The 25,439-nt window shown below is 45.6% G+C and overlaps 3 protein-coding genes across 14 annotated transcripts in view; 1 reads left to right on the top strand and 2 right to left on the bottom strand.

Annotated features, from left to right (window-relative positions):
• Positions 1 to 1,592, bottom strand: part of LOC112457415 (peroxiredoxin 1) — a 4,792-nt gene extending 3,200 nt beyond the window's left edge. Inside the window, exon 1 of the mRNA XM_025020445.1 lies at positions 1,473 to 1,592. The gene's annotated coding sequence lies outside the window, so the exon portion shown is untranslated. The remainder of the gene's footprint in view (positions 1 to 1,472) is intronic.
• Positions 1,593 to 2,085: 493 nt separating this feature from the next.
• LOC112457417 (putative peptidyl-tRNA hydrolase PTRHD1) lies at positions 2,086 to 4,105 on the top strand. Of its 2 annotated transcripts, XM_025020447.1 has the most exons (3): positions 2,086 to 2,385; positions 3,222 to 3,410; positions 3,628 to 4,105. In XM_025020447.1, the coding sequence occupies exons 2-3, from the start codon at positions 3,225 to 3,227 to the stop codon at positions 3,799 to 3,801; spliced, it is 360 nt and encodes a 119-aa protein (XP_024876215.1). In that variant the 5' UTR covers positions 2,086 to 2,385; positions 3,222 to 3,224; the 3' UTR covers positions 3,802 to 4,105. The 2 variants fall into 2 exon arrangements, with proteins under 2 accessions (XP_024876215.1, XP_024876214.1); XM_025020446.1 differs by lacking the exon at positions 2,086 to 2,385 and having other exon boundaries at positions 3,099 to 3,410.
• Positions 4,106 to 4,247: 142 nt separating this feature from the next.
• The window catches only part of LOC112457413 (collagen alpha chain CG42342), a 78,152-nt gene continuing 56,960 nt past the window's right edge, over positions 4,248 to 25,439 (bottom strand). For 4 of the 11 annotated variants that reach the window (XM_025020432.1, XM_025020435.1, XM_025020437.1 and 1 more), the window contains 13 exons: positions 24,059 to 24,185; positions 22,388 to 22,476; positions 21,491 to 21,580; positions 21,364 to 21,408; positions 20,662 to 20,688; positions 20,439 to 20,474; positions 19,820 to 19,924; positions 19,070 to 19,114; positions 18,245 to 18,307; positions 11,672 to 11,698; positions 11,359 to 11,412; positions 10,744 to 10,770; positions 7,629 to 9,137 (listed from right to left, as the gene is read on the bottom strand). In XM_025020432.1, coding sequence (XP_024876200.1) covers positions 8,748 to 9,137; positions 10,744 to 10,770; positions 11,359 to 11,412; positions 11,672 to 11,698; positions 18,245 to 18,307; positions 19,070 to 19,114; positions 19,820 to 19,924; positions 20,439 to 20,474; positions 20,662 to 20,688; positions 21,364 to 21,408; positions 21,491 to 21,580; positions 22,388 to 22,476; positions 24,059 to 24,185 — 1,125 coding nt within the window. In that variant the 3' untranslated portion in view covers positions 7,629 to 8,747. Of the gene's footprint in view, positions 5,597 to 6,755; positions 7,007 to 7,587; positions 9,138 to 10,743; positions 10,771 to 11,358; positions 11,413 to 11,671; positions 11,699 to 18,244; positions 18,308 to 19,069; positions 19,115 to 19,819; positions 19,925 to 20,438; positions 20,475 to 20,661; positions 20,689 to 21,363; positions 21,409 to 21,490; positions 21,581 to 22,387; positions 22,477 to 24,058; positions 24,186 to 25,439 lie in introns of those variants that run through there. The other 7 variants (XM_025020438.1, XM_025020443.1, XM_025020439.1 and 4 more) reach the window with 6 other exon arrangements.

The following is a 25,439-nucleotide window of genomic DNA, read 5'->3' as shown; positions in this document are numbered from 1 at the left end:
GTTTACATCGAATCATAACAGTGTCGAACAACGTGGACCTTGACATTCAAAATTAGGAGGCAAATTTTCTTGTTTACACTGAAAAATTACCAAATATTAAAAAATATATTATGTAGACATTATAAAGATTGTGTAATATTGTGCACGTGCAATCTATTGCATGGTATACGATTAATATATAATAACTTGATACACAATACAACGTAATTATATCTGATTTGCTGCCTTTCACACGTTTACAACATTATTCATGTTTCTCGTTAGAACCGCCGTTTTAAATTTCAATTCGTTTCTGACGACGACGTATTCTCGAAGGAATTTTCATGAGAAACAATACGACTAATCTGTTCGGTAATTTGCTCGACGTAATTAGCCGACGGTGATTACCGCGCATAAATCCATACGCGATACGTGCCGGCAAAAGCAACTCAACTGGCATCGCTCTGCATACCGAATTGCGTTAATTTGCGCAACGACAGAACTCGGAATCGGTCTAACTAAAAAAAGATCTGTCACGAATTCGATATTGTCGTTTCTTTTTTCCTTGCCGTCACGCGAACGTGAACGTTTCCAAGAAAGACGAAAAAGCCGCAGAAAAATGTTTCCAATCGTCGAAAGAGATAAAAGAAAAATACGTTTCAAAGATTTATAAAACGCCAAGAAAGTTTTTTAAGTTGAGTCGGATTAAATAAAATTTTAATGTTAAACAAAAATACACAAGGCTATATTTTCGGTCTTTCGTTCTCGAAATTAAGAGCAGAATTAACGGCGAGAACGCAAATTCACACATTTTTCCCCGACGGCACACTAAATTCTTAGGCTGTCGCTCCGATATTCACTGTCAGTCACTGAAAATCTACAATGTGCGCGACGCAAACTATAGATTTCGAGCACTGCCATGGTGAATATCGGAACACACAAACACAGCCTTATTCGCGAGAATAATTATTTCCTCGAAATTATTTGCGTTCCTGTTCCGACGGAACGCACAAGTCTCCGCAAACTCGTTTCGTTCCGTAATACGCGACTCGCCGGATAGCGACGGTGCCGACGGCCGAATAGTTGTGGTGATCTGATGATCTGAATCCTCTCCAGCTCTATCTCTCTCTCTCTCTCTCTCTCTCTCTCTGACCTCCGGTCTTGCGAAATAGAGCGCAATCACGCGAAATGGAATCGCGAAACGGTATTACGCGCCGGAACTGCCGAATTACGTAATTCGTTTTCGTGGCTCGCCCGGTGGTGCCTCGATCACAATAACGCGAGCGATTTCGCCGTCCGATAAACCGCCGGATTTCGACCGTCGACGTCGGACAGGGAATAATAGGCCGCCACATTTAGAGCGATCCGTCTCCGGCGTCATTCGCGTCGTCCGTTTGCTTCGGTTCGCTCGCAATGTCTTGATTTCACAGGAAATCATATGACGCACGGCGAACGAGCGATGTGCGGGAAAATTCGGTGACGACGATGGTTACCTTGAGTAGCTTCCTCGAAGAAGACTGCGAGCTCCGAAAGACGTAACGGTGACGAGAAAGGAACAGGAACTCGCCGGTCGGCCGGTCTCTGAGAACGTGAGAATCTTTTGGTATCGACCGCTGCATATATATACACGAAGAAGCCGAGCGGCGTCGGGGATCGTCGCGACATCTGGCAGTCGGCCGTTCTACCGCGTGAACTTAGGAACAAATAGGAACAAAAGAGATCCGAGGTTCGTCTTGCACTTTGCACTTTGTGCACTCGCGCGTTTCGCCTCTCTTTCTAGTTTCTCCCCGAGCGCCCGCGAGCGCATCCATCTCTTTTCGGGTGCGAAGTACTGCGAAGAAAGAACTGCTAGGGAGTGCAAGCAAAACAAAAACCTTCGGGCTTTGCTCTAATTAGATATTAGAATATATTGTTTTGCATCTCAAACGAGACGAGTCATTAATCGGAAGAAAAGAGAGGGAAGTTTGTGAAAAGTGCAGATACAGGAAACAGGGTGAGCTCTCTGTTATTTCGAGGACAATGGAAATCGGTTGAGAAATCCCCAGATTAATATTCCTTCGGTTGACGTATGAAACGCGAGAACGGCTGGTCCCCCGCGCCGCGGGTCTCGCGAGAGAGAGCTGGGGGGAACGAGCCTCCTGAAGTTAGCCGCACTGATATTTACCTACCGGGCGGATAACAGCGGATGCAGTGACGCCGGTGACAGGTGACCAGATTTGTTCGAGTATCTTGCGACGTTTGCTCCGAATTTACGTCGCGGCCGGATTCCATCAGACTGCATTTCGGTTCGCGTGCTCTGGCGTATTTACGTTTTACATCGTTTGAAGAAAATTACGTTCGTCGTACGGTTAACGACAGCTAACCTCTCAGCGCACGCTATCGTTGTCGGAAAGTTATCGCTTAAAGGTAAGTTCTCTCGTCGCTATTGTTTCCTCATTTTAATTTGCCTTGAGAAGTTGAGTAAGAATTTCTTTAAAAAATGATGTTCAAAAATGTCGAAATGACGAAATGTCCTTCCTTTCCTTCATTTTCTCCTTACACAAATTAGCATGTCTCTTTATAGCGCGCTATAATCACTTTGCACAAGAAAATAATATAGTGAAGAAAACGTAATAATAACAATAGAGTGAAGATGATAAATAGTGAAGACTGAAGAGAAACGTAATAATAAGTACTAGAGTGAAGATAATAAATAAGAGAAGACAGTCGGGGATGAATAAAATCGCCGTCTCGTAAACCATAATGTGTCGTACGTGCTAATTATTTCTGCGTTATTTGCTCTTTAATAACAACAATCTGTATAAATAATACATCTTTTGCGTTATGCCGCGACATCGAAATGAACGATGCTATAGCGAACGTGTTTCTACGCGCGATTCCGCGGCGTCGCGTCGCGTCGCCGCCGCGGATCCCGGGCGGGATACACGATTCCGATATATAAATAACACGCCAATTACATCTGCGTGTGCGTTATACCTCTTATCTGTAAGAATGCATAATATACTTTTTGGCACTTACTATAATAATTAATCGAGACCTCGGGAGGGGTGGGGGGTGAAAGGGAGGGGGATTTCTTTATTGAACGTTAGATCGCGTTAGGCTCGATTTCGCGAGAAATTCCTCGCACAATCCCATCCTTTTTCTCTCGCTTTTCTCTCCTCCGTTTTCCCCGAACTCCGCCTTAAAGGTCGTTTTCGAAGCGAATCTTATATATAGGAGAGCCGATCTCTTTTTCTCGCTAGAGAATGTCCGGGATAGTTCAGTACGTGGTGGTGCGGGGAGATCTTATGAGGACGATGGGGTGGCCGTTGGGCGCCGTGGTCGCCCAAGCGTGTCACGCGTGCACCGCCGTTGTCCATCTCTTTTACAACGACGCCCACACGCAGGCCTACCTCGCCGATTTAGACAACATGCACAAGGTGGTCCTCGAGGTGAGTATATTGACTTTCGCGAAGGGAGCTCTTGAGACCCTTAAAGGAAGCTTAATCCGCGAGAGGATCGTCCGCTCGACGAGCGGTTGCATGCGCAGGGAGAATTAACTTTTCAAATCGTTATCTATTTTGTCCCGTGTAAAATATTTTCGGTCGCTGGTATAAGAATGCCTATAGTCGAAAAGCGGCGAAGAAATCACGAGTAATGAATAAATAGGCCGCCGATGAAGCCGATCTGCGGAAGCTGTGCGCGAAATTGACGGAGGACGACATTCAGCACAAACTGTGGATAGAACAGCCCGAGAACGTCGCGACGTGCCTGGTGACGAAGCCCTACCCCAAGGACAAGGTGCAGCCGTACCTCAAGAAGTATAAATTACTCAAAATGTGACGGGTATAAATGGTAATAAACACCCGCATTACGCGATGAAGAACGGAATATCTCGAGTTACTTTCCACGTTATACGCTTGAATCCAAATTAATCCTCCCGCCGCATCTGGGAGAAAATCCAGCCCGTCTGTGGGGAAAAAGATCTCCGGAAAAATTTTGCACGGCCGTGATCGAACGCGATAACCGAAAGATCCGACAGGCTCTGAGAGGGCTCTACAGATGAGATACGACTCTCCGGCGCTCGCACGAGATAAATACCAACCTCGGAACGGGAATGCCATTTATATTTTACTCTATTCGTGCGGGGAGGATCAATGCGCGCCGGAGATAAGCCGCGCTCTACGCGCGTAGCCTTAGAACACGTAGCGTCTGAACGTCGATACTGCAACGGGCAACACCTCGGCATTATTTGTTTCTCTTCTTCGTTTTCCCCTTTTTTCCACGAGCGACGTCGTATGGAAAATATCCGCGCGTGGGGGGACGGGCCACGTTCGGGAGAGACCGAAAAAGAAAACGGCTGCGGGCTGCGAGACGCCGCGGTCCGATATTTCTGACATCGGGAAGATATACCCTCGCTGATGATTCATTCCGCGATGTACCTCGCAGGTATCGACAACGCGCGTGCCCTGCGTTTACGCACAGTATACTAGCGTTAAAATATATGATTCTAATCTAGACGGGACGGCGCGCCGCTAATCAACTAGTCGTATCAAAAAAACTCCCTCCCGTCGCGCGAGTCTACGGTTGTTCTATCTATGTGGTAAAAGTACGGCGAAGCTCGTCTCTCTTCACAGGTACGAATCGGCGTCTCTCCCGCGGGATTAGCTGAAAGGCGGGCCTGACCGCGCGCCGGGATGAAACGCAATTCTTCAGGAATATTCCCGGATGAATATCTTGATATGGTCTCGCATTTTTTCTTTGTTTTGAAATTTTACGCAAAATGTTTGCAAGACGAAAAAAAAAGAGAATGAAAAGGGGGCATTCGAAACGCGCCTCAGGCCGTGGCTAAGAGCTAATCCATCGGTTGCGATTTTTTTCCCACTCTTCGTTCGTGTCTCGTAGCTCTCGTCTCAAATCCGCGGAGAATACGTCGCCTTCCACGGAGAATATGTCGTCGCCGCGAGACTCGCATGAAGAGCGCGAGATCCTTCCCCATCTCTCGACACCATCACGTTCGTCCGCGAGATGATGCGTCCTTCGCGCACTTCACTGCGATTCTTTCGGGATTATCCCTCGTCTCCGACTTTGCCTCCGGAGGTCTCTCCGCGGTCCTGCGACGCAGTCCCGACGTTCCTCCGCGCGAGAGGATCGTCGGCGAATCTCCATCCCGGAAGACTCCTTCCCCGTCTTTCCTCACGCACGGAACACGGAGAGTATCGATCGCGGATCCGTCACCGTATACTTTTTGTATGCATGTGGGTATGTGTGTGGTATTAGCCGACGATACCGACGACCGTCGTCGTCGCCGATACGATCGTAGATTCGCAGTAAGCTCTAATTACTTATGTACACGCACTGCGGACGCTAGACACTGTAAGTACACATATTTACAACACTCTCGATGGCAAGATGATTATTTTGGCGTATATATAATATGTATATATATATATATTTGTTTTTTTTTCTTTCTCGTAACGCGGTCGCAACGAGACGGAGGCGGGAACGGGAGGGTATACAGAAGTCCTTATGAAAAAAATGCGCTATTGTCCTTGCAACATCACTGCCGCTCGTTCTCCACCTCCTCCCCATCCTCCTCCTCCTCCTCCAGCCATTGGCGCAGGATGTTGCTCCTCGGCTGCAAAAGCAAAACGGACAGTTAGTCCACCGTTTCCTTTTATTCTCCGCGCAAGCAAGCTCGAGATCGTTTATTCCCGAATGGAAAATCGTCTCGATGCGTCCATTGGGGCGCAAGACAGAAGCTAGAGAAGAAGATCTAGCTGCACTTAGATTTCTAGAAATCTTTCCGAGAGTCTGCCAGCTTAATTTCGAGACGTAGAGAGTCGTGTGTGGAGGAGAGAAACGAGCGAACAAGCGAGCGGGTAGTAACATGCAGACAGCTGTATAAGCAATAAAATCTTGGACATTGAGTGTGAGATGTTCTCATTTAATACTTCTTTTCTTACGAACTCTAGTATCTTTGGATGGTCTCCAAATTTTTTTATCGCGTTGCATTAATAAATTACAAAGGGACACAGAAAAAAAAGGAATATTCTTGATTTGAAAATATCTTTAGTTTCAACGTTGGAAAAGTTGGAAATCTTAAAATGAGATTATATTGCGTTAAACGAAGAAAATTTTCTTGAATGAAGTCATTATATAGTTCAAGAAAAAGAATGTTGAAATAAAAAGTTGAAATTCTTATAAGAAGATGTAGATTGTTTCGTATATACGCAAGATTACTATAATCTTCTTATAAGAATTTCAACATTTTATTTCAACATTCTTTTTCTTGGTTGAACTATATAATGACTTCATTCAAGAAAATTTTCTTCGTTTAACGCAATATAATCTCATTTCAAGATTATATATTTTTGCGTATATATGAGTATAAACAGTGTTGATTTAACACTTCTTTTTTTTCTGTGGATGGGAAAGAATTCGCGTGCTGTCTATAACTACACATACATTTGGTAATGAATAAAAATTTGGAAGCCGTTGATTCTGGATACACGCAACATAGGAGTTCGTGATTACGTTGATATGGCAAATGAAAAATATGCGAGGGATTTGCGTCTAAAGAGACAGGCTTAGAGATTCTAGTTAATTCTACTCGCGCGCGGCAAATTCCGCTAGGTTTCAAACACACGTAAAGCAACGTTTTGTCCTCGGTATCGCAACCGATACCGATAGATATCGCATTAGGAAGCGGTGAGCGCAAATAAGATCTCGACAGCGAGACCAAGCTGTCGACGAGCATCACATTGCGTTAGTATTATCACGGGATTCGCAATTACCGGGGACCACGTTAGTTTGGGAGAACGGGGTGAGACGAGTGATGAGGGTGGCAGTGGTGGTGATGGTGGTGGTGGTGGTGGTGATGGTTGTCGGTGGTTATTAGTGCAGCGCACAAAAACGAGCATTATTGCTCGGCTAGGTTCCCGTTCGGGTCCGTATAGTCCTCGTACTCGTCCTCCGGCTCCTCGTAATCCGTCTCCGCGGGCTCAGGACCCTCGATCGCCGGCGTGGACGTGCTCGTGACGTCCTGCTAAGCACACACCAGAATCCAAGCATACTCCGCCACTACTACTACTACCCCTCTATCCCTTTTATCTCGCGTTCGGTGTTAGTAGACTATTAGTGTCCGCGCTGTTGTTACAATACCCCCGCGGATAACTTGCATTGCAAAGAAGCACCGTTTTTGCCCTCGGATAATCCGACTTTGCCGAACAATACTTGCAGAGAAGTTCTATTAATGGTCAATCGATTAACTCGAAATCCGCGAAAAACTCGTGGAGCATTCCTTCATTTTATTTCTCTATCGCGCCGCGAGATAATTGGCGTTCAATGGAATACCTGGTGCATTTCTCCCATCTTGCGAAAGCGACTCGTTAATTTTATCGGAAGCTGCCGTACTACAACTGCCAGTGATAATTGATAAATTATATCGTTATAAATCTGAGATATTCGTAAAAATTTCGTAATATATCTGTGTACATTTGTCTCAATACTTCGTTAATTTACTGCGCTACGAGTACGAGTCGAGATTATACACGGGGGGGCGTAACTTTTATTCCCACAATTCCTCCTGCCCCACAAACTCCGAAGCAAAATAAAGCTATCGATTACCTGCGGTGGTCTCCAGCCGCAGCCCGGTAAGGGGAGTCCGTCCGGTCCCAGCGGACACGGGGCATCCAATCCTGGAACACCTTGATCTCCCTTGTTGCCCTTGTCGCCTTTTCTGCCGCGTTTACCCGGCGGCCCCTGCGCGCACACGCGAAATGCATCATCTCTCTGGACAGCGCGAAACACCCGATGCAAAGTAACGCGACGTGCAAATAAGGCCAGGCATAATATTGTTGGATTATGCATTATAGTACTTGATCGATACGGTGCAACAATACCCCGACGAGTACAAAGAGCGAAGGTGAGCCTGTCGCGGGTCGCACGTTTAATTATAACGGATTTTTAATACTGATAATCACTACCGTGTAGGTCTTTTTTATTCCTCGGTGCCGACCGTGCCCTTTTGACTTAATTCGCTAACATTTACCGGATCGCTGAGGCACGATCTTTTCTGTCATCAAAGCTGAGAGAGAAAGAGACAAAAAGAGAGAGAGAGAGAGAGAAAGAGAGAGATAAAGGCGACGGCGACAGCGCTCCCGTTGGCGCTTCGTTCCTCGAGCGTTTAATGTTAGCGTCTCTCTAACATTATTCGCGCCTCGTCACTATACGTTTTCGCGGAACGGTGGTGGCAGCATATATATATATGTATATATTTTTTCAAATTTCTATGCACGCGTAAAGTATGTTAGTCTCATGTGGAACTTGGTGGGAGTGGTGGGCGGTGTGTGAGGATATTCTCCTCGTGTTCCTACAACTAGTGCTTCCTCCGCTTCCTACTTTTCGTGACCTTGTGGCTCCGCGGAGATCCCGCAGTCTCCTCGTCGCGAACGACGACGATGACGACGACGACGACGACGACGTCGGCGTGGGCGGCACGGAGGAGAGAGTCCCACCGACGTGCTTGCAGCAATAGTCGTGAATAAAATATGAAGTACGAGGATGCGAAAGGACGAGAGTCGCGCGCGACGATCTTGTTTGCTCAACGGTCACGAAACTCGATATACGTGCTTCCCACTCGTTCTAATTCAAAACGTGGCCCCGGAATCGAGCTAATCAAGCGAAGTCCCGAAGACGTTGCGGAGCCAACGACGGTAATTAATTTCGCCCCCGCGCCGTCGAACGTCCGACGTCTCCGACTCGATGACTTTGACAAGTAAGGTAAACTAATCGACTAATGCGAGGATCCTCCGTGTACGAGAGTATTCGCTAACTTGCCAGGACACGTGCATATAATTGTACGTCCGTTCGGAGGCGAGCGCAGCATCCGGATACAGCACTCTTTTTCGCGGTTCATCAGTTATCTCTCGGCAAATAATCCCCGTAAAGCGTACGAGCGATTTAATCACGCACGATCGCTTTCGCATCCTCGCGAGAGAAAAAGAGAGAGAGAGAGAGAGAGAAAGAAAGAGAGAGAAAATGACGATATAACTCTGAGTAGTGGATCGCGCACAATCGGCGTCGCGCGGCGGAGCACGCGCGTCGAGAACGTGAATTACTCGAATTAAGTCAATACTCACAGATTCGCCTTTGGCACCTTTCTCTCCCTTCGGTCCCTGGAATTGGTGAACACGGGTCAAAAGGAATTTATTCGGTAAACGTTGGCCGTCGTTTTTGCGCGCGCGAGACGCACGGTCGTTCCAGAAAAGAAGCGGTTTCCAAGGGCCTCGAAAGGGGGCTCGAGGAAGGGTGCCGCGTGTGACCGCGATAGTCGTATAACGTTATATCGATCTCAGCGGCAAGCTTTTCCGTTACCGTCAACCGTCTCACCTATCGAGCCGTAACGGGTGGGTATAGGGTGGCATATCGATTCGCGGCCGGAACCACGGGCACGGCATTTCGAGTGGATCACTTGGTTATTGCTCTTCCCTCCGACGAGAGACGTCAATAAACCGAGAATATCCGATGTCAATAAACGGCACCGATACGAGAGAGGGTGAGACGCAGACATGGAGAGCTCTCTCCGTTTTAGATTCAGTTTAACTTTCCGGGCAATTAGAATTTTGTTAGCTGCACACAGACTCACGTGCGATTATTTGCGCAAATATCACGATTAAATTCTGAAAATTGCAAACTTGAAAGAAAAATAAAAGCCAGCAAGATATATGTTAATAATTTTCCAACTTCTTTCCCCGATATATTAAAACACGCTGCGCATACTGAAGGTACACTTAATAAATATCAAGCTGCGACATTTGTCACAAAATTAATAATAAATATCACGCCGCGACATTTGCCGCAAAGGAACGAGTTACACGCATGCTTTTAAAAGGATAACTGCTCTCTTAAATAAAAAGGAAATACTGCGCGCCGCGGTCCGAGATATAGCTGTCGTATGTCCAGAGGTGAAAGGGATTATCCTCTCTCGAATACCTTCCTGTGCATTCGAGCGTACATATACGAGAGAGTCGGTCCGTTTATACACTCCCGCATTAATGCGCATCGAGCGGTCACACGAGCACTTGCTCGAGCATCCTTCCGGGACACTCCAGAGAGAAGCATGAAGGAGTTGCGCGTTTCCCCCTCCGTTTATAATTCGGCCGTAAATTTTGATCGGGCGCGACCCTCTCCAACTTGATCGTATATATATCGAAAAGGTGGCACATGAGTCTCTCCCAGTTCTTAAATCGGTTCAACAGCTATACTTGCCCGCGCAAATAATATCAGGCATGACCTGGTCTTCTTTTCGCAAACGCCGAATATTATTATGCGCGAAAATATTAAACGATATACGAAATCGATCGTGTTAAGTAAACGACTCCAAAAAAATCCTCTATATAACTGAACGTTAATTGAGAGTCTAATTATTATGAAAAATCATCTGCGCAGATTATGATACGTGAAGGGCTTTTTCATGAGTGCAATTGAATGCGACATGCCGAAAAGAATACAAAAAAAAAAAAGAGTTTGCGAGAGAACAGATTCCGAACGAAAGAGGGAGAAAGGCGCAAGACGTTGCTCCGTTCTCTTCGAAATCGGGCGGAGGAGGCAGAAAGAGGACGGTGATTTTCGATTTCTTTTTTTCATTTTCTTTTTTTTTCCGAGACAGTCCCCGGGGTAGATCAGGCGGAATGTGTCGTCGTTACCCCGGGCTGGTCAGACCGTGTCAGACTGTGTCGCAGTCGCGCCGGAGGACGAGCGATAATCGAAAGCCAACTGTACCTCCGCGCCGGGAATCCCGTCGGTACCCTGGGGACAAACACAGATCGACTCGTTAGCGTGTCTCTCTCTCCGTGACGACGACGGTGAGATGTAATCGAGTCAACGGGTTGACTCGACGCCGTTCCTCGGACATGACTCGATCTCGGTACGTGCCCGCGCGACGATCACTCGGGACTCGGGAAATCGCAAGCGGCGTGAAACACAGAGATCAAGAGGGATCGGCAATCGACGGAGAGGAACTTCGCGATTGACGATTCGATCGAATTCCAACGCGGCAAGAGAACGGCGAGATCCGCGCGAGATTTTATTCGAAGCTTATTTGTCGAGGAATTCGATTCGCCGATGGAAGATCGACTTTAAATGTATAAAGAGAGAAATCTATCGGTAAAATATTTATTCGGGAGCGCGCGCCTCAAATGATCCGAAACCGCGAAACCGGAAAATTATTGTTTGATGAAGATTGCCCCGGGATAATACTCGATAAATCTCGGGATATATATATATATACCCCGAGAGTTCTCGATAAACACGAGTGGCAAGCGGGGCGATATATCGCGCGTTCAGACGGATCAGATTCGACGGCGGATAAATACTTGATGAAGCGTTAGGACTTACAGGCAATCCCGGATCTCCTCTTTCTCCCTTCGTCCCTGGCTCGCCCTGCGCGCCCTGAAAGTACGAAGGAACATGACGGGCGATTTTGGGGAACTCGGCTCGCTCTCGTCGTTAAGGTAAAAAAGCCAATGAGGATGAAACACGCTCGCGACTTTTCTCGGCTCGGCGTCTAATTTCGGCCGATCGATCATAATATTTCGGATCGCGTGACGTGACGAGACGTGACGAGACGAGACGGAAATAGAGCGTGTCCGAGAACGAGAAAGGTATAATTTTATATAGTGAAAACGGGGTCATCCCGTGGATCGCTCACCTTCATGCCGTCTAATCCTGGTGATCCCTGAAAGGTAGAGGAAACCTCGTCAGATACACGGCGTAGCCCATCGATAATATCGAGCGTGTAATTATTGTCGACAGCGACTTAAAAACTATGTCGCGCAGGGGGAGGGGGGGGGAACTTTTTTTTTATTATAATATTTAGAGATCGCCCTTTTGACACCGTCGCTGCGCCCTCGAGTGTTTCAGGATCGGTCCTCGTTTTAATTCCCGCGTGTCGATCGATTTCGCGCGAAAATTTGTCGCTGGCTCGGCGAGAAAGAATATTTGCACAGCGCCGCTGTTTCGCTATATAAATACATATAGCTGCAACTCTCGATCGCGTTACATCCCTCCCCCCCGCAGCTTCCCCGCGCGCCGCGCGATGAAGTTTCGAAACTCTCGTTCGGATTTTCAAATTAAGTTATAGTTGCGCTATATCGGCGCTTGATGTGCCCGGGTACAGATATTGGCCGGGGATATTCGATCGGTTTTCGTTGTAACGAAATTGCGTTTCTATTGAATTCTGTACTGGCGCGCTCTTGTTACAACGAATATCCCCGTCCTCGGTAAATATTTGAGGTGTAATTGCGGATTTATTATATATATAAATTTCGAGATGGGGGGGGGGAACGCGCTTCGAGCTATTTCCGCCCTTAAAAACGGATGTGCAAACATTTCTTCCGCGGAGTAAAACTCTCACTCGGCGTGTAATGAATTAGATTCGTTTAGTTGCCGTTCTTCAGGCGTTTCAACTACGAAACTCATCTTCGACCCATCGTCGCGTCGCAAGATAATCTCCACTCCCGCTTTCATATTATCAAAATTAATCCCGACACCGAGAGAGAGAGAAGGAAAGAGAGAGAGAGAGAGAGAGAGAGAAAGAAAGAGAGAAAGAGAGAGGGACAGACTGACAATCGAGGGCGGTCGGCGTCGTGGAAGGTAAAGCAAGAACTTGAGTAAAGTTGAAAAAAAAACGAGCGCGTACTTCGTACCGAAGCGTCGACGCTTTTGCATCCCGTCTTTGTGTTCATCCATTTTTTTATATATCTTTTTTCTTCTTTCCGATCTTATTTCTAAGGTAGCAAGATTAATCGTCGGCCTGAATGATCCGCCGATTAACGCCACCGTCGTGGTCGCAGCAAATTAACACGTGTTAATTTTTTGGTTGTTCCTTTTTTTTTCCTTGTCTTTAATCGTTTTCCATTGCAACTTGCAAACAGATGCAAATATACATAGAGAGAACGGAAGAACGAATAGTGAGCGGAGACTCGTTTATCCGGACTTGGGCCGGATCGCAAAAAAAAAACAGTCGGAGCACAATGCAAAAGAAGCGGGTATCTGATTATGTTACTGGATTAACCGTGTGTGAAAGCATTAATTTGGTAGGCAGTTTTAGAAGCAAAGGACACAGGCACATGCACATTCTGTTTATTAATCGGGACAATGTAAAACAAAACTGCTGTTAGAGTCAGTATTCACATACGCATTCAATTAGGTCGCCTTAAGTTGATCGGCTTAAGAGGAGCGCCGCCTTAACAATTATCGCACGCACACACACGCCTGGGGGAGGGGGTCTCGTGTGTACATATACCGTACATATATCTATATACATATATACATACATATATGTATATACGTATCATGTGCACACACAGAGCGTCTCCTGTGTCTACCGTGAAACATTCCTCCAATTATATGGGTTCTTCCGCGAACTCGCGCAGTCGACTTTTCGTTCGGGCGAAAATTTCATCAAATATTTGGCGAGCAAAGTTGAAATTTTTGCTAAGACAAAACTTGTTTTATGAATTACTTGAAAAATTAGCTGCTCCAGTACCAGAGTAAAATTTTAATTCGGGAAAACCCTTTAATCTTGGATGTCGGGGAAACATCGTAATTAGATTCCGTTCGAATTTTCGTCAGGGGATCGTCGAATCCGTAGAGGCCTTCGACACGACGTGACAGCCTCTGTGTATGTGTGGGTATACCTGCACACGACACGCAGTTACGTGTGTGCGCCTTTTACTTGTACTTACATTTATAGACATACACATACAAATGAGTATACAGCGCGAGTTTCATCCGGCGAACTTTCGCGATCTATCCGGAGCACTAAAACGGAACTTTTTAATGGGCTCTCTCGCCCGCCACTGAATTTCGACGAGGATGGAGAGAATAATACATCGAATCGACTTAAAACAAGCGTGGATATCCTCTTGCCGGATCGATAATTACAGCTCTATCCATATCGGCTTACACTCCAGCTTTCTTGCCGAGATAATGAGATACTCTCGCGGGCAAGGGTATCTAATAAAAATTGAGAAATTCCGTTCCGGCGTTGCCGAAGAAACCGTACATTCGTCGGATATAGGATTGAGAAATCGCCCTGTATATTTATATACACATCTCTCGACTTGCGCATCTCGACGCGACTGCGTTTCTCGTTTCACGCATACGTTTCCTTCGTGTATATGCCAACGTGTGTGTCGCGCGTGTACGTGTGAGCGTTTTGTATACATATATGACGTGTTCGTGCTCGTGTTATTAAATATATGTATATGTGGGCGGTATCGTAGACTCTCTTTACACGCACAGGAGAATTGCCGCCGGATAGGGTCGTCGTCGGTGTTGGGAGTCGACGTGGAGCGCCTCGTTTCGCTCTCGCGCAGTCTCTCTCGTCCAGTTATCCTCTTAAGACTAAATCTGCGTTAATTTATCGGGGGTGTACACACAGGGATAAGGTGTTAGAAGTAGTCCGCTCGTACAAGTCCGTGGTATTACGGTACATCGATTGTGTGACGGCGCGGCGCGCCGAGAGAGCCACCGTCTATTCTACACTGTACATTCTCTCGCGATTCTTCTTGCTCCTTGTATTTTTAGACGCCGAGGATGGTGCGCGCGATCGATCGGCACGGAAGTTGATTTAAACGACTCAAAATACTGTACTCGACGTACGCGTATAGTGGTACAACAGCACTTTGCGACGCGAATTTGCTCCAATTAATTGTCAGCAGTTCCTGATGAGTGAACATTGTTATTAATTCCTGTATTCGTGGATGAAACGGTTTTCTGTTAACGTTTCAGAGTTTTAAAACTGAAGGGGCAATTTTCAAGTGATCCAAATCAATTTCCGTGCGGCCGGAGCGGCACACCAGCCGCCGATATCCTCCGCAGAAAGTGGTTAGTACCTTCGACTTTCCTACCGAGATCGTCTTTAAAGATGCTTTTTAATAGGGCATCTCGTTGCACTTGGAAAAAGATCCCTCTTAGGCCGAGCGATTACCTGCCGGTAATTACATTTTTTTGCGTGTATCGTGCGATTCCCGCGGAGTCGAGACGCGATGAGGATCGTAACTCACGGTATCGAAAAACTCTTCTCACATTTCCGTTTCAGCATTCGCGAGACATTCTCGTAAAAGAACAAAAGGACTTGGTTAACTCCAGAATTTGTCGACCACGTCGCCGAGAAACGCTTGTCGAAATTATTGACTACCGTAAACGTTAAATCGCGTCCGCAGATTCGCTTATGTATAGTTGACGTCTAGTTTATATCGCCAACGAGCATGTCGTATCGACTTTATTATTGATGAAAACGTCACGCACCCGTGTTTCTCAGCTACGTTAGAGTTTCCGCAGGAAAATATTGCGAACTATCGATAGCGCACGTTAGTGCACCCGACGGGATAGTAGCGGAAAAGCCGAAAGCGGGCAGAGAGAGAAAGAGAGAGAAAGAGAGAGAGAGAGGGAGAAAGAGGCAGAGAGACAGGTGTATATCTCCCACTTGTTATTCGTGACGGCCAGCCTTGGAAACGGCTTTACTGCTGTACGGCGAACGTGAAATTTTCTCGCGACCGATGCTCACGCGCGATATCACCAACGTTTCCCACGACTCTCGTAAAAGGTTCCTGCCGAATGTAAGGGGGCCGAATACCCCGGCCTTTTCCCCGTCGCTCTCCCTCTCTCGCTGCCACGCCTCGACTGCTGCTTCTTTATGCAAGCTTTGTGCAAGCGATGATTTAAAACGCATCCAGCTGTTCTGCGCGAGGGAAAAGCCGCTTTTAGCGAATTTAATTGTCAATCAACGCGTTCTTATCAACGTTCGCGTCCGGATCGAGCAGCGTTGAGAGATGAGAGACGTTATTGATGTTCGATCGATGTTTCCTGATGAAGCCATCCTGACGCCACCAACGAGTAATCAGGAGAATTTTTAACGCGATACCTATGCGTCGATTATAAAGTTTTGTTTTTATATATTTGTGTTTTAATTTCTATCACAAAAGAAAGGATCTCTCTGCACGTTCCGATTTCTCGCTTTTGACGTCACAATTTAGTACAATAGCGATGCGATATCAAGAGTCTTAATTTTTTATTCCCTTATATTTTCTCCACTTTTTTTTCTCCTTCATCGATATATCTTGCAGAATTCCCCACGTAACCGTGCGGAATTCTTGATGGTTCGTGAAATGCGACTGGAATGCTACGAAGAAATGTAGAACGAAGAGGAATCATGATAAATGGCTGGGTTATTATTAGGTGCCGGCGATGCTGCGAGAGCGAGCTTTCGTTAAGTACAAGCCGACTGAATTATTCTCAGGAGAGGCCACAACGGAAAAGTAGATTTTGCCAGACAAGGGCCAGACTGCAAATTGTTTCTCGAAACGCGTCAAATTAGTTTTGACGGAAATTAAACCTCTATACTTTCGATTTTGCTAGATCATTGTAACTTGATCGTTTCTGTCCATCAAATTTACCATTTAATTCTTTTTTCCTTTCTCGTGACTCATGTTTGTAAGAAATATTTCATTTTTTAATAAAAATTGAGTCCTAAATTGAAAAAAGCACGCTCCTCAAGTTTTATGCATAACTTCCTACGCAAATTTGTCGAATGCGATTCGAGAAGATAAAATATCGCGAAATTACCGGAGAACGTTTACGAATATTTCGTACATATACGTGATTCGCGATGAAATGTCGTTACTTTACTTTTGCTGCAACAGTGCGGTGATTAAAGTGCCTTTACGTTTTACTCGATAAGATCGTGAAGTCCTTACACGCTTACACTAATGACTCGTTCGGAGAACAGAGTCCGTACGCTTTTTTTTTTCTCGTATACGCTGATGATACAAAATTCAGCGGGACGGCGAAATTCGTATCCTTTCCTATCTTTCCACCAAACTCTGAGTAACTCGTGTCCGCGCGATCGAGAATCTGTTCTCGGTCGGCGCGAGCGGTTTGCCGACGTGTATAGAGTAAGTTAAGAGGACGGATGGTGGCGATGCGTTAACGCGCGGACCGAGCGAGCAGCTTACTTTGAAAGTGGCGCAAACCAAATCTCGTGGACCTCGTTAAAACGGTTACGGTGGGTACCGCGGTTTCTCTTTACCCGCGAATTATACATTAACGCCATTTCCCGTAGATCTGGTTTAAACCCTTTGCAAAATTAGCGGCTCCGCGACGTGCGCGGCTCGCTACGTACGTTCGGCTCGAACTGTAGAGGGATGATCTCGGGAAGATATTTTAGCGACGATTTTTTTGACGAATCGGAATCGGAATTTTTTCTCAACCGATATAATTTCAGGGCGATTTAATTAAAGGAAACGTGTCACATCGAAAATACGCCATTTAAAAATTCGTCAAAGAATCCGTCTTCTAAAATAATTTTAGGCATCAGTAATCGGACAGCCCGTGTACAGCCGTAATTTTCACTTCCTGGCCAACTTCGACGAGCTTTAATAACCTGGAAGACGTTCCTTCCGCGTTCTTGTAGTCCCCAACGTCCGGCATCGGCATTCGATTTCAATCGACTCACTCGACAAATCTATCCCACGCCTGTGAACGCTGTGAAAAATTACAATCGCAGTCTACAGGGAACTTGCATCCAGCTTCTGGGTTTCGGTTCTCGAGCACGAAGTCGCGCGCGAAGAAACACGCGTATTCTTTCGGAACAGGCGAGACACCCGCGTGTCTCTCACAAAGACATTCGATCGAAATTATATACGGCGACGTATATGCGTACCACTTCCCGACGTGTCGGGAGGGAAAACGCGCGACCTCGGCGTTCCGGCGCACCGAGTTTCCTCAATTTCGGAGACGGCTGACGTAGAATCTCGCGTTAAGACACCTCGAACGGTAGAGTCTGTGGTCACAGACCGACGACGGCGCTCGAGATCCATCTCGGACGATGGCGGAGTCCAGCCGACTCCGGGACTGAACACCCCGCGATTGCTATTTCTATCGATCTAACGCGTTAACGGCAGTCGTCGTTGGCGAAAGCGACTGTCCTCGCGAGCGCCAAGTGTTCACTAGGCTTCCTCTCGAATCGCCGCTCTCTCGACGGTGACGACGACCGCGCTCGTCGACGCTCCCTCCTTACCCTATGCCCCTCTTTTTTTTTTATGTATGTATCGTATGTACACTCAGAAGCAAGCGTACTCGAGAGGCGATCGAGAGGCACGCTCGCTAGGCTGCGTCGCGGGCGATAATGTGAACGCACTTATCGGCTTATCAGCGAATTCCGCGGCGGCGACGCCAAGTTACGATGACGTTAGGAGCGGGAGGTCCGCGATCTTACCATGGCGCCAGGTTTCCCGGAATCCCCGGGCTTTCCGGACTCTCCCCTCAGTCCCATGGGGCCCTGAAAGTAGATAGACAGAACGCCCATCAGCATGTCTCGTCGCCGATTCGACGCGCGGTTTTGCGACCCCCCGTCAACGGGGGTCTCTCGCACGTTTTTGCAGGTGATGGCCAAGCGCGCGACTTTTCCGCCGCTTGTGGAGGAGGATGGGGAATATGTGCAGGATGTGCTCTAAACGCTTGTATTCGTATTCTTTTTGTCATGCAGAGAGATTGCGTATACCTTCGTAACATTGTGCGCACGCCTCCTCCCGTCTTTCATTCTCGTGTACCTACTTCTGCCGATAAAGTCCAATTCGTTAATTATACCACGTGTGCCAATACCCTACAACCCTTTCAGTCTCAAGTTTTTCAAGTTGCCAAGAAATGGGGAAAGAAATCTCATACGTCAAATATTCGGGGGTGTTGGTCAAAGATAAACTCGTAGACGATGTTATTTTCCTCTGTTTTCGCGCGAAAGGTGTATCGATAAATTGCAGTAAACTCGCAAAATTGACTGAAAGAGATACTAACGCTAACAACGCAACGTTCGCGGAATTTTCGCAACGCGATTTTTGCAGAAAAAGCAAAAGCGAGGACACAGGATTTTTTTTTTCCCCGAGAATCCCCGTTCGGGGGTGGTCCCGTCTGCGTTCTATCCTGCCTTTGTGCGTCCTGTATCCGCGTTTCCTTTTTAGACCGCGCTTAAGGCTACATATGTGCGCGTGTGTGTATATATGTGTGCGTGTGCATGCCGTGTGTAATCTGGAGAGAAAATACATACGGGCAGTCCCATCGGACCAGGATCCCCTTTGGCACCCTTTTCTCCCTGTAACGTGAAAAAAGAAAGAGCGGCGCGTGAGAACGGGCTTGTCCGCATCGCGATGGTGTCGCGCATCACGCAAAAAGGTGATCTCAAAGATCACCAGCGTGAATGGCTTCACGCCTCGAGAGTCACATCGCAAACGCGATCTTCCTTGCGTTCGGAAGGTTCTCAACCACGCGCGTCCTTCGCCGAGTTTCTTTCTGCCTTTTTATCTCGCGAATTATTTTTCTTGAGTCGTCATTTACTTTTAACATCACCGCGAGATGAAAAAAAGAGATATTAGAGAGTTTTAAAATATCGAAAAGAGTGAACAAAATTTTTTTATCGCGTTAATTGTAACGTGTTGTAAACATTTTTTGTTCGCTACAATTTGAACTAACAACTAGATTAATAACGTGAAAAAATAACGTCATCTATTATTGCGATCATAACCGGACTCGCTGTATAGTCGTTACGTTTCCCAAATTCAGTGATAGTATAACGGAGGTAAATAAAAATATAAAGCTACAGTTGATGTGTAAAAGGTTTTCACGACGGTTTTGCGTACGAAACGGGGGCGACGCAAACAGATCGATTCTGTTATTCGATGTCTGTAGTCTCGGAGAGAGAAATCAACATTCGTTTTCCATCGCGCGAACGCGAACGCGTGTAACTGCGCTTTTATATCTATATGCGCGCACAACAGATAGATACTGAATAGTTACTGACAGGATCGCCCTTGGCGCCATCGTGTCCTCTGTCACCCTTGATCCCGGGTGGGCCCTGTAGTCCGGGGGTACCAGCGGGTCCTGGAGGTCCAGGCGGGCCCATTATCTACGCATTTCGACAACGTTACGAATTAAAAACGATCGCACCGACGCTTACCGGTGGGAAAAAGGTTGCTCCTCCGCAGCGAATCAACTTCGAGTTCTAAAATTGATTTGCTTGTAGATTTTAATCAAATATAATTATCAAAAAATAAATAATGCATTTATAAATTCCTATAAATCCCCAACGCGAATGAATGTACCGTAAAATCGAGGAGGGAAAGCGGATTTTGTTCGACAATTTTTACAGCTTTGGTCGAATCACTTTATAATCCCCATAAATCGTGCCGCAAAGGGTTACGTAACTACATAAAACGCGGCCATAACGGAACACAGAGTCGATGTCGCGATGACGAAAATTTAAAACACGCTCAAACAGCTATGGACGATACGGAAGCGAAGTGATATCCATTCACCATATTTTTTTTTTCAACTCGACATTACCGTATACCGCGTGTAAATAGCGTGGTCAATAGTGAACGCATTCGCGAGGACGCGCTATCCTGAGAGATTTAACTTACCACTTCCCCGGCGTTCATCTCGAACGTGCCGTCTCCCTGCAAACAAACACGCATTCGCCGTGTTCATATACATATGTCGCATCAATATCAAGTTACATGCTCTTCGATGTAACATTAAGGATCCTCTTTCGCGCATCCTTCCTCGATCAAGGCGACGATTCTTTTGTCGCGCGATCGAGGATGAAGACACGAAGATATCTCGAATACAAACTGTCATACATACCTGTCTTCGCCTGAGCTTTTTGTACTTCTACGGGTGGAAGGTCGGTGCCCCAGCCATGAAAAGAAATTCATTTTATCGTGAGATTCTGCCTAACACACTGCCTGCGCCGCGATCGCAGTTTCGGCGCTATCGCGATCGCACCGAAACTGCGATCGGCGAAGCTATTGTGACGAAAAATACGATGGCATCTATGGAAGAGATGCGCCCCAACTTCGCGATCAATCGGAAATAGCAGCAGCTGCATTTATTGATCGTAAAAGATGTATTATTTTTCGATAATAGAATCTTGCTTAAATTTATTGGATTCCGGAATGAAACTAATTTCTGTGAAATCGCACTGGTTAGATCGTATTTCGTACGAACTTTGCTGTGTACGCGATTCGGTTATATGTCACGATGTTAAAAAAAGAAATAACCAAAAATATAGTTAAAAATGATATACGAATAAAAAATATTAAATAGAAATTTTTATATAAATCCTATACATAATTTCTCATGCTTTTCAATACCATATAATTCACATACTTATATAATTTTTTCTGTATATCATCCAATCTCTTATTAGTCTTATATTATTAATCTTTTATTTTTTCCTTATTGAGTAGAGAGATTAATTATATTGTGTCACATTAATTTTCGGAGCAGCGGAATGCAGTTCGAAGTTCGATGAACGCAAGTAACAAATTTGACAAACGTACTCACCGATTCGCCTTTTTCTCCCTTTTCGCCTTTCATCCCGGGATAGCCCTACCGACAGAATCACATAAGATAAAATATTTACGATAAGACGGGTCCGTTGGAGTGATGGCGTTTACGGCCGTTTACGTACCGGTGGGCCGGGTAGACCTGGAGGTCCCATAAGGCCGGGGGGACCAATGTCGCCATAGTCGCCCTTTTCACCTTTAGGTCCGGATATTCCCTGAAAAGAGAGACGCGGCGTACATCAAATGTCACAGATTTATTCTTCCTTAATTCCATAAAAAAAATCCTCCGCGTGTTACGTAATATCGCGCATATTAATTAGATTCAACATACGATATTTGTATAACATTACATAATATTATAGTGCAACTGATCAGAGAGTTGCATTGATATAACATTCGATATAATATTACAAGTATTCTGTATTGAAAGTTTAGCGCGCAATGGAAGGGATATCTAACATTTAACGAATATATTATGATATTTAATATATTGTGGATGTATTCTTTTTGAACTAATAATGCGCTTAATATTCTTTTAATGTCTATTTGAACAACGTTTATCACATTACGAGAATCCAGTTGCGCGGAAACACGGAAAGATATTCAATCCGATCTTCAAAATACGCGGCGATTACTTATTACTGGCGGGACCAAAAAAAGCTTTACGTAATAATGCACGCATTTATTTTTATAACATTAAAATCTATCAGTTACGTAAATAACATGCGGATGCTACCGAAAGAAACGCTAAATCTTGAAGCGTTTGAAAATATAGCGAACAATATGTAATATATGCTACGAGTTTATTTTCCTCGAATTCTCTTGCATTTTCTCAACTTGTTTCAACAATCGTTGCAACGTAAAATACGCCGCGTGACATTGTGCAAAAGTCCGACGACGAGAGGAATATTAAATTTTCGCTACCTTTGTAAAACGCACGGTATGTCTCCCGAATATTACGGCGTAAAGGGCATGGCGGACGAGATTTGGGAGGAACCATTTCTCATTTGCGTTCCACTTACCGGTAATCCGGGGGGTCCTTGGATACCGGGATCGCCGTCGGTTCCGTTAAGTCCCGGTAAGCCCTGCAGTCCCACCTCTCCCTTGGGCCCTGAAAGCGAATTTGCCGGCCGTGAGCCGCCCGCTTGCTTCGAGCTCGCCGAAGTTAGATTAATTCGCGCGCGCGAGACAGCGCGAGATCGATGACGGCCCCGCAATTTCGTAAACGCGCGCGTGGCAAGAAAACCTCCCCCGCGCGCCCACTTGCCCACTTCGCCTTCCTTCCCCGCCTTCGTTTTTCCGCCTCCAACTTTCTCATTTTGCCCCGAGCGACTTCCCCCGTGCCGGGAATACTTCCGGCGTGTTTATCGCGTCTCGGTAGAATAGCTCACCCGAGGGATTACCCGCGAGACACACTCGATGTTTATTGTCAATCGGGGGATCTTTAAATGCACGCGGATTTCTTCGTATATTTTTTAACGGTGAAAAAATGGTGGGTAATTTTTTAAACAACAAAAAAGTTTTGTGTGTCAACGACGTTATTTATACAAATTGACGAGTCTCGTTTGTGCTTGGACATATTTGGTTTACACGCCGGTTTTTTAAAGCGACAGTCAGTGAAATATTGTCAATGCATTATTATCTTTTTTATACTCCACCGATACCTTGATTGACGCTTTGAAAAGCACTCGTCAAAAGCACCGTCACGCTTCAACGTTTGTCGCTAAACGCGCAATAATATTCGCGACGCGAATAGCAATGATAAATATCGATCGACCCCGATGACCCTGTTAGAAAAACAAACGTTTAATTAAATATCCAATTCGACGCGAAACGGATTAATATTTAATTTCCTCGCCGAACGAATCGGCGTTATTAACTTTTGATTAAAATTTTTCACGGAAGGCGAAGCGCTGGCCGCTTTACGTCCGGAAGAGAATTGAGGGCACAGCCTTCGAATTCTTTCCCTAGGAACCGACGCGGGGTCGTTTTCAAGTTTCGCCGAAAGAACTTTTCGAATCGTTCCGCTATTACATATCTTCGGAAAGTTAAACAAGAAACCCGAACTGATCTCGCGCGCCTGTGTTCAGTGGACCCGCATTGTTCTCTGCACGTTTGCATAATCAAATGGAAAAATACGATTTTTTAACATCACGTTCACTTCGCACATATACTGTGAAATTATGAGACGTTATACTTTCATACGATTATATGCAAAAATATTCAAAAGAAGGTGCGGTGCCACTGAAGATCGACTAAAATTAAACGAACCGTGTGACGAACATTTGACTGTTTATTTTCCTAGAAAAAATTTGATAAGCCGTGCATCTTAACGCTCCTCTCATCGAACTCTTCAAAAATCAAATAAAGACAAAAGAAAAAAAAAACAGGAAATAAACTTTAATAATGAAATGAAATCTGATTGGCAGTATTAAACGTCGTCGATCGTATGTTAGGAGAGAAGACGTGACTATTATACTGCTAACCATTGGCCTAGAAAAGATCACACGAATTTGCATAATTTTCGAATTTTTCGCGCGGGTGCACGAGGGTAGAGAGGCGCGGCCGAAGGAAACGCGAAATCTTCGTGGGAGGATACTCCACAAATATAAGGGGGCGGATACGATCGTTTTTTCGGTGCTTATCCTCGCCAATTTTCCCGCCGCGGTAGAATGGCTTTCGTGGTAATCTACCTGGTGAACCCGCGTCTCCCATGGCGCCCTTTTCGCCCCAGTAACCCCGTTCGCCGGGCTCACCCTTCGGACCCGGCAGGCCGGGGACACCCCTCGCCAATGCCAAACCGCTCTCACCCTTGAAACCCTACAATGACACTGCAAGGTCAGATCCAACCAGGTCCTCCATGTGCGCTGTCAATTTTTCTTTTTCATTTTTGCTTCTATAACGAAGCGTTAATCTGTCTTCTTTCAGAGAGGAGGGAGAGGAGGAGAGGATGGCGTTTCGAGATCTACGTCAATTATTCGGACGATCTTAGTACCTTGAATAGTCCGTTAAATTTTCACAATTTGTCTTTATACGTAAAATCTGCATAATCTTTTTTTATCTTAGGTGCCCAAGATCGTCCAGCTACTCTTCTGCACTACACAATTAAACACACTTGCGGTTCAAACGAGTATCAGTGATTACATCGTGACGTAGACAACGATTACTAACACTCATGCGACTATAGAGGATTCGTTAGTTGGGGTAAAAATTTAGTAGAAAATCGAGGACTACTATAGTATATCTCTTTCTCTCTCGTGCTAGACGATAATATATCTATGATTTATAGTCTCCCCGCATAATTACAACCTGTAGAGCCAGTCCTACTGTGCCTAATAGGTTCCTTTCTTATTCGCAAAACGCAAAAAGGTATCCCATAAATTGTGATTTATTATATATTGGCAATTCCGTGCATTTACACAGCAATAAAAACTTTCAATTTACATGCATCGTTAAAATGTAACGTGGACCATTTACATTTGATTATACCTTGAAATATTATTAGCAAGTTAATACAACAAAAACAAAGATGTTTTTTATTAAATTCACAAAATAATAATTATAATAATTATAATTGGAATGTAAACACGAAAAATACTATGCGAGAGAGAAGGAGAGGGACGAACGAGGGGTAGGACCGACAGAAACATTATTAAATAAAAACAGATAATATTAATATCGCGCGTAAAATAGAGCATAGAGAGAGAGAGAAAGAGACACCATAGTCGCGACAGTAAGCTACATACTTTGAATACTTACGCGACAGCCTGCAGGCGCTTGCGATCGCCGGTCGATAGGGTTGCGAGAACCTCAACACAACAACAAGCCAGGGGTAGTAGTGGTTATTAGTGATTAGTGAATCGAACCGATATACGGGAGAGAAGTAGTGGGATGGTGTTACTCGCTACATAAACACAAATTAGTTACACAAGCTACGTACGCTACACACCGAGGATCACTACTCACTAATTATACACGCGCACACACACGCACGCACGCACGCACGCACGCTGTCAAAAGCGCTCGATATCGCCCCCGTCATCCCAAAAAGGACAGTGGCGAATGCGACGGACA

Source organism: Temnothorax curvispinosus, unplaced genomic scaffold, assembly GCF_003070985.1.
Source record: "Temnothorax curvispinosus isolate PA1 unplaced genomic scaffold, ASM307098v1 QBEX01007764.1, whole genome shotgun sequence".
Lineage (NCBI taxonomy): Eukaryota > Metazoa > Arthropoda > Insecta > Hymenoptera > Formicidae > Temnothorax > Temnothorax curvispinosus.
This window is presented reverse-complemented; position numbering and strand designations above follow the sequence as displayed.